The 14611-nt window shown below is 29.9% G+C and overlaps 2 protein-coding genes and 1 long non-coding RNA gene across 3 annotated transcripts; all 3 read left to right on the top strand.

The window, feature by feature from the left end:
* The first annotated feature begins 1338 nt into the window (after nt 1–1338).
* On the top strand, nt 1339–6412 carry LOC101246816 (nudix hydrolase 1). The gene is made up of 4 exons (XM_069297806.1): nt 1339–1590; nt 2487–2564; nt 3164–5103; nt 5853–6412. The coding sequence occupies exons 3-4, from the start codon at nt 4932–4934 to the stop codon at nt 6140–6142; spliced, it is 462 nt and encodes a 153-aa protein (XP_069153907.1). The 5' UTR covers nt 1339–1590; nt 2487–2564; nt 3164–4931; the 3' UTR covers nt 6143–6412.
* LOC101244184 (uncharacterized) lies at nt 1461–3542 on the top strand. The gene is made up of 3 exons (NR_136277.1): nt 1461–1590; nt 2487–2564; nt 3164–3542. It is a non-coding gene; the product is annotated as an uncharacterized lncRNA (long non-coding RNA).
* Nucleotides 6413–13004: 6592 nt separating the features above from the next.
* On the top strand, nt 13005–14361 carry LOC101243889 (protein MIZU-KUSSEI 1). The gene has a single exon (XM_004238929.5). The coding sequence runs from the start codon at nt 13272–13274 to the stop codon at nt 14046–14048; it is 777 nt and encodes a 258-aa protein (XP_004238977.1). The 5' UTR covers nt 13005–13271; the 3' UTR covers nt 14049–14361.
* Nucleotides 14362–14611: the final 250 nt, after the last annotated feature.

Here is a 14611-nt window from a genome sequence, read left to right as displayed (position 1 = left end):
AGAGTAGGAATTTCAGTTGTTGATCAAATATGAAGGGAAAAAAAGAACTAAGATGCAAAGAAAAGATCTCTTTATTTCAAATATTGTGAATTTGAATATGATACTTTTTAAAAAAAATTAAAAAATGAATACTTCTGAAATTGTATAAAAAGAATTTTAAATTAAAATAATTGATAATTCAAAGTATTTTTAAAAATAAGTATAAGACATGCTCATGTAAGCAATTACTCTATAGAATTAGTATAGCTCGTAGATAAGCACATTAATAAAGTTTTGATAGAACAGATGAAGATATTAAGATTAAACTTTTGCTATTTTAAAGTCTTCGATAAAAAAATGATCGATTATTTTCTATAAATAGACTCAATTATAATATAACTGCAGCTAAACTACACAATTTGACAAGACGCTATCAGTTGACTTGGTCAACTGCCATGAAGACTCCATAGTAGTACTTTTTTTTTGTTTGTCCATATTAATTTAACATATTTTTGATCAAAAATAAATAAAATAATAATTTTATTATATTATCTTTTAGATAAATTTAATATTTTGATAAAGCATTAAAAGATAATTACAATTAATGATATAATAAATAAAATTAAATGATCTGTTTTTTTTTTCAAACTAAACAAGTAGAAGTTTCTTTATCGATCATTTTTACTTTTTCCTGTTTAACTTAATTGATCTCTTAAAAAAATAATTTTAACATGTAATTTATTATATAACCCTATTAATTACTTCCTATGTTTAAATTTATTTGTATACTTTCCTTTTTGTTCCAATTGAAAAAGGAACTTTTTTTTACAACTCTTAATTTTCATTTTTTTTAAATAAGTTTAAGATTATAAGATTAAGTGACATTTTGAAGCATTTGATAATTTTTAATTTAAGACCAGTACAAATCCAAAAATACAATTTACTCTGTTTCTGATTTATTTTTTTTGGCTGCTGTTTAAAAATTATTTTTAGCTAAAAAAACTCAACTTTCTATACCAAGTACTTAAATTAAAAGAAATTTTAAAGTAAAAAATATTGATAATTTCTACAAATTATAAAATCACTTTACCTTAATATATTCTACATGTTCTTGAAAAAAAAGAGAGGCTAATTAAGTAATGACTCGTTCAACATATCAGTATGAGAAGACTAACTAAGTGTCACCAATCAAAAAAGGCTGCGGTCTAGCGAATAAAATTATTATTTTTTTAATAAATAATTTTAAATTTAAATTATGAATATAAAATAATTTAAATAATTTAAATTAATCAAACATTAATAGAGATATTGAACCGTCAATGAAAAAATAAGAACTAAAGTGTCCTAAATGTTTAGTCCAGGGAAGACTTCACACGTTTTCTAATATCTTAAAGGATTTTATTCCACAAGTTTGAATAATTTATTTATTTTTCTCTTGAGGAAAAGCTTATATAAGATATTGTTTGTATTAAACAAAAAAAAACACAGTATATTATTCATTTCTTCCTCCATAGCTTTTTGAAACCATGAATTACAAAGCATTCACTTTGATATTGTTTGTATTAATCTTTTGTCAATCATCGATAATGGCTTCTCGAAGAATATTATCAGGTTTTATCTCTTTGCTTTTCTGATAGATATATAAAGTATGAAAATTTTAAAAAATTATTCATTATTTACTGAATAACAATTTTTTGTGTAGATAAAACATAAAAATCACTTGTATTATTAGAAGGAGAATTTTAAAAAACATCTACGTAAATAAAACTCTTTTAAAAAATGATATATTTATCCCTTAATATTAATGTATTTTAATTTTTTTTTTCCCTAAATTTTCAGTTGAAGGAAGTAAATAAATTCATTAGTACGATGGCATTTAATTTGGACTAATAAACAGTTTTTCTTTTCCATTTCCTTTTTTTAATTGTAAAGAGCTTTACTTTTAATTTGACATATCAAATTTTAGTTATTTAATATAAAAAAAAAACACCTTTGAAAAGCATATATTCCTTAAATAAGACATGTATGGCAGATTTTTTTTTTATCGAAAATACTTTTGTAATTATAGTTAAGCATAAACTATTACTCTACATCAACAAGTTTTTCAAATTAATTAGTCTAATACAAATTGCTATTATGTATGTATATACCAAACACTATCAATAAAAATACTTTTTAAAATAAATAATTTTTTAAACTTGATCAAACGGATTATAAAAGTATAAATAATTAGGCTATTGAAAATAAACTGGATATCAAATTTGGACAGATTAAAATATTATTTTATATTCATCAATTTGACCAAAAGGGAAGAAAATTCAAAGACAAGTAGGTACCCCCACCCCACCAAACAAAAAAAATAATATTTTTTATACCCAAAAATGCTTGTTCTTTGTTTGAATTGAATTTAAATTCTATGTATTAATACGATTAAATTCTTTATATTCGAAATAAATAAATTATTATGATAGCATAATATATATATATAAACTTTATTTTAATAATAGGTCCGGGAAGTAGTAAAATGCCAGCACTACCTCATCGTCCTCCATCAGCTGGATCAGCAACTCCTCAATCAAAGCCCGGTAAATTTTTGATCAAACTCTTTTTCAATTTACGTGTCACAATTTAAATTTTAAAAATAAAATATTTATTTTGATTTTTAAAACTTCGCACCGCCTAATGCGAACTACTATTAATATGTGTGGCAAATTAGTTATATAGTCTTGTTTTCATTTAATTGCATGATTTTTCATTAAAATGAGTAGATTTTATTCTTAATCATTTAAATAAGTTGAATTTTAATTTTTGTATTTATAACATAATAAAAGTTATTTACGAGTTTGAAACACAACTTATAAACTATTATTATGTTAAAAAATTGCGTTTTTTTTTTACCTAGAGGAATAAAATCATTAAAGACCGGCACAAAATATAGGGAAAAAAAATGCAAATGGCCCTTTTAAATTTTCGATATTTGATTAGAAAATTTAAAAAGAATTTTTTTTAGTGATTTCTTGTACTTTGTGGTCGTGTACGAATCGCATGATGAGATATTATTATAAAGTCTTTTCTTTAAACGCCTAAATGAGAAATTTATAATTTATTTTAGAAATAAAAAAAGTATAATTTTATTTGATTTCGAAAAATAATAATCGATGTTTTTCTTTTTTTTAAATTAAAGTTGCAGGGCGTATACGGGCACGGGTGTGCGAGGAGTATAACAATTGTAGGCGCCCCATTACACCAAGTAAATCCTAAATCGAAATTATAATCGTAGTAAATGGTAGTTAAAATTTAAAATTTATAAATTATGAATGTATTGCTGAAATTTATAACTCGTTCAATTACTTATTAGATTTAAGATAAGCCAGAGTTAATAGAGTTTAAGATTATATGTTTTTAAGATTATTCCGTGAAAGTTTATGTAATAATATTGAATGATATATATTGATATCAAAGGCCATTTAAAGTCTTCTTTCTCCATCTCTTTTTGCTATCTTTTTTTTTTCTTCACTACTTAAAGTTCCCAAATTATGAGGAATAAAGAATGTAAATTTCCTAAATGGTTAAGTACATTCATCGATTGTATGTTAATTAAGTTTTATCTAGATGATATTCTAATTACGATTTGTTTTAATTGAGTCAGTAGATTTTGAATTAGCAAGAAAGTACTTGATAAATATCGTGATCAGGGCATGCACATGCCATCAAACATCTTTTTTCTTTATTTTTATTGTATCAATTCGAACTTGTGACGATCCGTTAAGACTTGTAAGATAAACTAAAAGTTTCTTTTTTGGGAATTTTACACAAATCACATATTGTTAAGAGCTAATTTTATATTATCCGTACTATTATTCAAATTACAACAATCCTTTAAATTTCATTATATTCGTACACATCCCAAAACTTTTTGATACATTCCATCTCGATTTCGAATACATCGCTCAACATATCGATATACCGTGTCTCGATTGCGTATACATTCGATACATCACGTAAAGTGATGAATCCAAAAATAAGAGATAGTAGATATTTTCGCAAGTTTTTCAAATGATTGAAAAATTTTAAGAATACGATAAAATAAGTTGTATATTTAATGGTTAAATTTTAAATAATGTCACAAAATAGACTATGGGAAAATTGTATATAATAGCAAACTAATAACCTAAATTAAATAGAGTAGCTAGAGTTTGATTTAATTGTGCTCCATAGCAAACGTTGGATTTGCCAGGCGTCTCTCTCCCAGAAGTCTCGCTCGCCACTCTCCCATTCTCGCCTCTCTCGCTTTATACATAGAAGTGTATAATTTCTGTTTCTGTTTTGTATAAAGCGAGAGAAAATTGTATATACACATGCAAAAATGTATATCTTCGTGTTATGCACTTAATTATATAATTTACAAACATTTTACTTCAAATATTGCAGAGAAAAAGGCCAAAGAATTATACAATTGCTGTGAAATACAATTTTTTCTAGCTTTATACAACAGAAGTGTACATATTGTGTTTCTGTTTTTGTATAAAGCGAGAAAAATATATATCTTCTTGCTATACACTTATAATTATGCAATATACATACACTTTAATTCGATTCAACTGTATGCAAAGCTAATTATATAATTGCAGCGAAATAGGCCAGTGAATTATACAATTTAGGCCTGCGAATTATACACTTGTATATGTATAGCGAATTATACAATTTTTATGTTTGCTATAGAGCGCAATTATGCAAAATTTGCTATAGCATACAAATATGAATTTTTTGTTTGCTATATGTGAAAGTTGGCCATAGACTATTTGTACATACCTCCCATCCACACGTTTGAAAAAGCCCAATAGCTTCTTACTATTGGGCCTAGACGGAACCCAATTACAAAATTTTCAACTATATAAATACTCCACACGCAATCTACGCTTTCCCGTTAAATTTATACCGGTGCCGGAGAAATGGAAAACGGCGCTCAGCAAGCACCGGACTCCTCAAAGCTACCGTCACCTCCGATACCTAAAGTCGGCGTAGCGGTGTTCCTTTTGAAAGGAAGTAAAGTTCTGTTGGGGAAACGCCTCTCCGCCGTCGGCCATAGCACCTTTGCACTTCCCGGCGGCCACCTGGAGTTCGGTGAGTACCTAAAAATTTCTTCCCGTTGTTTATCGAAGCTTAGATTCCACATATTAGTTATGATTTATGATATGATTTCTTTGCTAGATGATCTAAAATTTATAGTAATTTTTTGCTAGACTATTAAATTGAAAATAAGAAAAACTGGAGTATTTACAAACATACGAAATATAGTTTAACAGTTAATTATTGTGATTTATAATGTATTTATATAATTTTTATTTAAAAAAATTAAAACTTTTTTGAATTTCGAAATTTCGACTGTGCTACCTAAATTAGGACATAGAAATGTGTTTTGACTTGACACGAAGTGTAAGATAGTAAAGAAAACTTTGAATCATTTGGTCTTTAACTTAAAAGTATGTAGAATAGATCAAAACGTTATTTAATCTTTTGGTGTTAAACATGCTACGTAGAAAGTTAGAACTAATGACAATGAGTCTTTAGAAAAGAAAAAAGATTTTTTTTTTTTGAATGGACTGGAACGGAAAGTTAGACAAACAAATTGAAACGGAGGGAGTATTTGGTTCTGTTTAATTCAAGACATATTTGATAACACAATGTGCATATATTCATATTTGAGTTCAGCAATATGATCAAATAAGTGATCATGTTCGTAGCCTAGAAGCCTATGGTTCTGTTCTGAATAGTTGCCCAGTGTTGTTCAAGGCGTGCTTAACGTGCGTTTAAGCTCTGAAACGAGGCTCGAAACATATTGAACACGTACATTGATCATGTATTGGTTACAGGGGAAAGTTTTGAAGAGTGCGCAACGAGGGAGGTGAAGGAGGAAACAGGATTAGAAATTGATAAAACCGAGTTTCTAACAGTGACTAACAATGTCATCTCAGAGAAAGTGCACATCGTTTGCGTATTCGTCAGAGCAGTCCCTGCTGATGTTAACCAGAAGCCTGAAACACTTGAACCTGATAAATGTGCTGGTTGGGATTGGTATGAATGGAACAATCTCCCTAAACCACTCTTTGGTCCTTTAGAAGATATGGTCCAAAGTGGTTTCAATCCTTTTCCAACTACTTGATAGTTAACTGATTTGCTAAGTATCTAGGATTCAATGTTGCTAGGATTGATCACGAGTTCGAGCTGTGGAATCAATCCTTGATGTTTGTGTTAGGGTAGTCTGTCTACATTACACCCCTAATGGTACAGTCGTTCCACGTACCTTACATAATTGTGGAATGCTTTGAGCATCAGACTTCCCAAACACGGGTGTTTTGGTTTTGTAATGACAATTGATTCTTGGATATGCTATGTTATTTGTAGTAATATAATTGATATATTTAATATGAAATGTTGATGAATTCTGATGTTATGCATCTCTGCAACATGAGGGGTCTTGAGTCGATTAAAACTCTAAGATCGCGAGGTTCAAAGGCCTTGACGGTTGCTTAGAAAAGTCGATCTAAAACAGACAATACCTTGTTATTGGGCTTGAACCATGAAAAATTGGTGTCAAAATAGGAGGAGAAGCTTAGAGGTCGTATAAGGACGAATTCAAGATTCTAACTAACGAGACACTTTTTGTGTAGTGAGGCCAAATCTCAACGAAGACGCTAAGTCCCAAAGGGGTCGTTTGGTTGGGAACAAATTATCCTCGGATAAGTTATCACATATAGGAATAATTTATCCCACCATGTATATGTGATAACTTATTCCATCACTATGATATAAATGGTGGGATAAGTCATCTCAAATATGACAATTGACAACCAAACAAGATATCAAAATTTCATCCTAAGATTATTTTTTTTTATCCTGTGACTAGTTATTCTTATTCGTCACACCAAACAATGCTTTGAGAATGTAAGGGAGATTCATTATGAAACTTCTATTAGATAAAAATAAAAATAACACTCGACACACATTTAAGATGTTAAATATCAAGTTATAAACAAACTTTTTAATAATAAACTACTTATAGCATATTATTATCAAGTTATAGCATATCAAGAAAAAATATATTATTCTCATTAATTTTTTAAAATAAGTGTAAATTAGGTATATAGCATATTTTGTAGTCATATTCTCAAGTTATGGCATAAGAGTTTGATTTTCATTCTATAACATTTAATATATCAACTTATAGCATTTCTTTAAATTAAAATATTGTTAATATTTATTCTGTAAAATTAGGACGAAAAATAAAATAAAAAAATGATTAATTAAAATTGGGTAATTTACGTGAATGTAGTTAATGTTATTAACTGATAACAAAATGTGCACCTTTTTTAAGGGATTTTAAAATATATTAATTATAGATATGAACCTTAATTATCTCAATCCGTTTTTAATGATAATTAGTTTTAATTTTTTATCCTTAAAAAATTGTATTCTGTTATCTTCTTTCCATAAACGTGTATCATTTTTTTTCCAGAAATTGAACTATATTCATATATTCGAATTCTGTCATATTTTATCTTCTTTTTTTTTTTTTTTGGAAAAACAATTAAAATTGAAGGTTGAAAAAGTTTAGATTTGATTTGATGGAGAAAATTGTGTCAATTTTAATTAAACATGGTGGCAAATGGAATTCATCAGGTTAGTTTTTTTAATATTTTATTAATGTGTCGTATTTTTTTCCCCATGTTATATTAATAGCATATGTTCAATTGATTTTTTTACACGTATCATGTGAAAGAGTGTCACGACCCAAAATCGGGCCGCGACTGGCACCCACACTTACCCTCCTATGTGAGCGAACCAATCAATCTAAACCTTAACATTTCAATGTAATATCAACATAAAGTAATGCGGAAGACTTAAACTCATTAATAAAAACCAATTCAATAACTATTATTTCCCAAAATCTGGAAGTCATCATCACAAGAACATCTACTTCAAACTACTAAATCTAAGAGTTTCTAAGAAGCTAAAAATACACAAAAGCTAGTCCATGCCGGAACTTCAAGGCATCAAGATATGAAGAGGAAGATCCAGTCCACGCTAGAAGCATTAGCTCACCCTGATATCCGGAGTAATGAAGACTGGCTAGAGTTACTGTTGAGTCGAAGATGACGGCACGTTTGCTGCACTCCACAAATAAACAAGAAGAAAATATAAAAGTAGGGGTCAGTACAAACACGGGTACTGAGTAGATATCATCGGCCAACTCAAAATAGAAATCAATATATACCAAGTAATATCATAAAATTAACTATGATACTCAACATGTAGCAATAGCAAGTACTATATCATTAACAATTTCCGTCAAGTTCACACACGAGGACTCAAGCCTCAATGCCATACTCATTTGGGAATTATGTTCATTAGATTGAGTATATTAACATCTTTCAAGATTCATTATCTTTATTTCTCTTGTGTCGGTACGTGACACTCCGCTCCCTCATATTCATTAATCCTCTTGTATCGGTACGTGACACTCCGATCCCCTAAATCTACGTGTCGGTTCGTGACACCCGATCCTCTAAATCTACGTGTCGGTTCGTGACTCCCGATCCCCTAAATCTACGTGTCGGTTCGTGACACCCGATCCCCTAAATCTACATGTCGGTTCGTGACATCCGATCCCCTAAATCTACGTGTCGGTTCGTGACACCCGATCCCCTAATCTCCTTCTATTAATTCATCAAGCCTTCTTTCTTACCAAGGCATCATCAATTTCATTATTTTAGTTCATCACGCCTTCTTTTATACCAAGGCCTCATCATTAACAAAGAAATTAGGGTTTTGCAAGATTTGGGATTCAATAACTTCATCATGCTTATATAATCACAATTATATAATTACATTCATGCAAGCATACAATTAAGCACATAGCAGGGTTTACAATATTATCAAGACATATCATTCGCTATTAAGAGTTTACTACGAATATCGTAGGAGAAACCATAACCTACCTCCACCGAAGATTAGTGATCAAGCAAGCAAATTTTCTCCAAAGCTTTGTGCTTTCCCCTTCTCGATCGACCCTCTCTCTCTCTTCTTGTTCTTTCTATTTTCTTTATTCAAACCCTCTTTCTTTTACTCTAATTAGCATATAATTAAGAATAAAAGATGGCAAATATAACCCACTAATTAACTTAAGGTTACCTCTTTTAACCCCCAAGTAATTAGACTTATTAACATTAACCCACTAACTTTATAATTAAAGCAGGAATAGTCAAAAACGTCCCTTAAAACGTATAAAGAAATTCGACCCAGACTGGGATTACGCAACCTGCGACGGCCCGTCGTGCCTGCGACGGCCCGTCGTGCCTGCGACGGTCCGTCCTGCAGGTCGTCGCAAGATTCAGAGACTCAATTTCTCTGAAGAGTCTGTGACGGTCCGTCACACCTGTGACGGTCCATCCTGTCATTCTGTTACGAAGTTCAGAGAGTCGATTTTCAGTACCCAATTTCAGATTTTCTAAGTGTTTTGAAACGAGACCCTGCGACGGTCCATCGTGCCCATGACGGTCCGTCGTGGGGTCCGTCGCCTCAGCCTGTTTTTCCAGAAATAAAATCTGCTGTTCAAAACGACTAAACAGGTCGTTACAAAGAGCAATATCAGACTTGTATTAATTGTATCAGCGAAAGAGTTGTATTCAAGCAACAATTATCAATTGTATCAACAAAAGAGATGTATCGGCTGAAAATGTGTGAAGAGTTGTATTAACATGGTATCGGTGCAAATATGTATTACATTTTTACTACAAAACTCAAAATATTACTACGTATCATTTTTTTTTTGAAATTCTAATTATATATCATAAACACAATCTAAATATTTGCAACATATTGTAATTTTTCCAATTAGGATCAAAATATTAGTCTGTACATCATCAAGGGGATGGTAGGTTAATAATGTTAAAAAGTTGTTATATTAGTTCTTAATTAATCCTTCATATAAGGCAATATCATGCTTACTCATCACCTAACTATTAATCAATTATAAGATGTTTTCAGATTGTTAATTGGATTTTAAGCTCTTTGGTTTTAGGTTTTGATTTTGACATGTCTAGCTTATTCAACATAATATATACTTTTGCCCTTAATTAATCTCCTAGTTGTTGATTGTAGTTGAAAATTAGTTGGTCCGTGACATTTAGGTACCATAAATCATAATCACAACCCTCTCCCCCTAATAATAAATTTATTTTAAAAACCACTAGTAATTTATTTTTGTATGTTCAAATTTTGACAGACAGAGTTATACGGTACAAAAAGTGGAGGTAAAAGCCGACATATGGGTTCAATCGAACTATTCTCTCTGTCCCTATTTAGTTGTTCACTTCAGAAATGACACACATATTACGATAGCAATAATTAGCATAATGAAGTTATAATTTTACCATTATTAATTATCGTTTCAAAAATGATGAATTAAAACTTGAAATTTTCAAGAAGTATAATTGAGGATATAATAGGAAATTTTTTTTTTGTCCTTTCTTGATTTGTCAAAATTGACAAGTAAATAGGAACAACTAAAAGAGGAAATATGAACAAGTAAATAGGGACAGAGGGAGTATATTTTTGTGCCTAATATGACAATTTTTTTAATAAATAGAATTAACGACTTGATTCGTTTAGCCACGTAAAATTTTTTATCGCTAATTCTTGTTCTTTTACTTGTGAAAGTTCAAATCTCTGCTTCAGTTCAGTCGATGTCTATATGGATGAAAAATAGTAAAAACTTTGTAGATCGAGTTAAAATACGCACAAGTTAATATGAACACCATCGTTATATATATATATTTTTAAAATAAACATTATAACTAAATCACTTGTTGATTTATTAGTGGTGTAAGTAGAAATTCAACAAAGTTTTTGACCCTAATATATATGTTTATTTACAGGCTACCTCACATGTGGTGCAAATTAAACAGTCGGTGGAGGAAAAATAATGAAGAATCTTATTGACTTTTGAACCATAGGTTATATTTATATATTATTTATAATTTTCAACAATAGGGAGGACTTTGTATTAACCATTATGAACTGTCTACCATAATCTCTAATTGATAAGCCATTACCAAGATTTTATTGGCTCAATGTTAACAAAGCATGATTACTTCAACACTTTTTGACATTGTTAGCTTCTTTTTGACAACATTGCTGACACTATTGTTTCACCTTATTAATGGCTAAACTTGTTTTGTAATGTGGCAATTTCACACTCTATAATATACCTACCATATTAGTGCTTCTTTTTCAATCTCACGTTTAGAGTTTACATTAGAGCTTCGATTAAATTTATATCACATAATATAGGAGTTTTTTTCATATTCAGAGTTTGAATCTAAGACTTCTGATTAAGAATGACACAGTCTCCATAATAGTGCTCTTTTATGTTTTAATTTATGGGGGAAATAATCTGAAAAATACTTCAATTTGATCGAATTGGTTATTGCGATACCAAACTTTATGGAAGACATTTTACTTACACTATTTAATAGTTTAACTTAAAGATATATATGTGCCATGTGGACACATTACTATTTATAATGAAGCAATATTTATAATGTCCACGTGTGCACATATATACCTTTAAAGTTAACTACTCAAATAGTGCCGAGTGGTAAAATTTTCCTTCTATAGTTTGGTATCGTAACAACAATTTTGATCAAAGTTCAAATATATTTCTAACATTTTTCCCTAATTTATGTAAGGGATTCCTTTTGTAATATTGTTTGATTCGATATAAGAAAACACTTTTTTTTAAAAAAAATATATATATCTTTTGAAATTTATAGTTTGAAATAAACCTTGAAATATTTATATTACTCTCACAGTAAAAAAAAAACTGAAAAATTACAGGAAAACTTATTTTTTTATAAATTTTCATACTAATTTCCGAAAAAATTTTCGCATTTCTTTTAGTATCTATTGTAAATTTAATAGTACTATATTGTGGCTCCTAGGCCACGCCTACTGCTTCTGTATCTGCATATTAGTACACAGTACATGGGCATAGAATAAAATTGAAATAATTTAATAATTCTGATAAAATTAAAGCAAAGAAAATTACACAACACAATGGTGGCTAAATGGTCCCTATATAATTTCATAGATTGATGTGCAAACATTTTTTGAGTTTTCCTTTTCTAATCTTTGAATTTTAATTACTGAATCTTGACTTGCAAAAGTCCCTAGTGGGTGTGTTTGGTGTTAACCTTTCACCTGTCCTTTAGTTGTTTTCGATGTATATGTCACTTGTTAAAATTTGATATACTAAGCTTTCATAATATTAAAAAAAAAAAATTAATTTAAAACCTCAAAAATCCTTTTAACTAAAGAAAATATTTAATAGCCGCTTTTAGGACACCATTAAGTTTAAGAATTAGACTAACTAATGAAGTGTTCTAGTAAGCAAATTCCCTTGTGAGTTTCCAAGCAGCTAGGATCGTTCAAAATCGAACAGATGTATACAGACTAATTTAAATACAACTTACAACATTGTATTAGTAAAATAAAATGGATAACACCATCAAGATGTAGTGCAACATATAATACTTCTTCTAGGGTTTTTGAATCTACGTAATTTTTTTGGTACAAAGAAAGAACATCGAAATAGTTCTGTGCTATACGAATTTAGGTTGGTTGAGCTTCAAAATAAATCAAATGAAAAGAGTCAAAAAATCTTGACTTATAATACTCCCTTAGATTTAATTATTTGTCATACTTTCTTTTTTAGTCACTATTAAAAGAATATCTCTTTTTTTTTAATAACAGTTTAATTTCAATTTTCACATGACATATAATATATTTAAAAATACAAGATTAAATAATATCTATATAGTAATACATATGACATATTTTTAGTTTATTATAACACTCTTAATCTTTTTCTTTTTAAGTTCCATATTAATTCAGAATATGACAAACAAATTAAAACGACCGAAATAAATCATTTTCTCTCTTCAATCTTTATATTCCACCATTACTATTTATCTTTTCCCAATTTCACATTGTTGATACAGTTAGGTAGGGCTGCTCACCTTCTTTTGTCAGGATTCTCTCTGCTACTAAAATTCTTTCATTTCCCAAAAGTCCAACAAATTGATTCAAAAAAAATTATTTATTTATTTATACCACTTTCAAACCCCATAAAACCCTCAATATTAGTCCCCAAAAAAACATAAAAGAGTCAAAAACAACTCACTCATATTTTCCTAACTTCCTCAACTTCTCTTTTTTTTGTTTCACTTCAAATGAGAACAATAATGTCTAAGAACCAACATGAGTCCTTCTCATTTTCAAGAAGGTACTTCAATTTCAAGAAAAAAGTTGAAGATGAAGAGTACGATGATGAAGTTTACTTGAACACTTTCCACTCTTCCTCGCTTAGAGGTAGCGAGGAAGAGTATTTTGGGATGCATTCGCTGTCAGGTACAGCGACGAATGCATCCACAGTAAGCAAGAAACTGTCGCGTTCGACAGTTTCTAAGCTTCGTTCGGCTCTTACTTTTGGTAAGAGCCGAACACAAATAGGGCTTGGTACTAAAGTTATTGGTACTTTATTTGGTTATAGAAGAGGACATGTTCATTTTGCATTTCAAGAAGATCCAAAGTTAGGCCCAGCATTCTTTGTAGAAATGGCCACTCCTACAAGTCATTTAGTTAGAGAAATGGCTTCAGGATTGGTTAGAATTGCATTAGAATCAGATAAGAGGACAGGTAAAAAAGGGGTGAAATTGCTAGAAGAGCCAAATTGGAGGACATATTGTAATGGTAGAAAATGTGGCTATGCAATGAAAAGAGAATGTGGGCCTGATGAATGGAAGATTTTGAACTCAATTGGGCCTGTTTCAATGGGTGCTGGAGTTTTACCAAGTGATGGTGATGGAATTGGGTTAGAAGGTGAATTGATGTATATGAGGGCTAAATTTGAAAGAGTTGTTGGATCAAAAGATTCTGAGGCTTTCTACATGATGAATCCTGATGGTCATGGTGGTCCTGAACTTAGCCTTTACTTGCTTAGGGTTTAAACTGTGGCGTCCTGGTCAACTTGTGCTCTCTCGACTATTTCACTGAGTACCTATTATGTTCGAGTTTGAAGTATGTGATCATAAGTTCTTATGAAGACATAAGAAGTTAGTTTTTTTTATGATGTATTTTTGGTTTGTTTTAATGTACTATGAGGGTACGAGGGAAACAAACTAAAGATATGGAGGAGGGTGGGGTGTGAACTATATATGTATAGATTATGTTTTTCTAGTTTTGTTGAAGTGAAAGATGATGAAGTAAAACTTTGGTACTCTCTTTTTACTATAAGAGTTTTATGAATCTTATTTTTATTTAGATTTTGTTGTGTGAGTTGTATTTTCTTTTCATTTTGATCTAGTCTATTTTTATTTTTTTTTATAAGATAAGGTAGAGTTGAACTTTTTTCCACAAGATTATACCAATGAAGTAAAACTAGGAAAGAGATTAGTTTGGTGTGTTTTATCTAATTTTGGCATCTAACTTGGTCGATGGTGAATTTCCTTGTTGATTTATTGTTCTTGGGAGAAGCTACTAAATTGCTCGATCAGAAATATTTATAATCACG

The sequence above is a fragment of the Solanum lycopersicum genome, chromosome 5 (genome assembly GCF_036512215.1).
Source record: "Solanum lycopersicum chromosome 5, SLM_r2.1".
Lineage (NCBI taxonomy): Eukaryota > Viridiplantae > Streptophyta > Magnoliopsida > Solanales > Solanaceae > Solanum > Solanum lycopersicum.
This window is presented reverse-complemented; position numbering and strand designations above follow the sequence as displayed.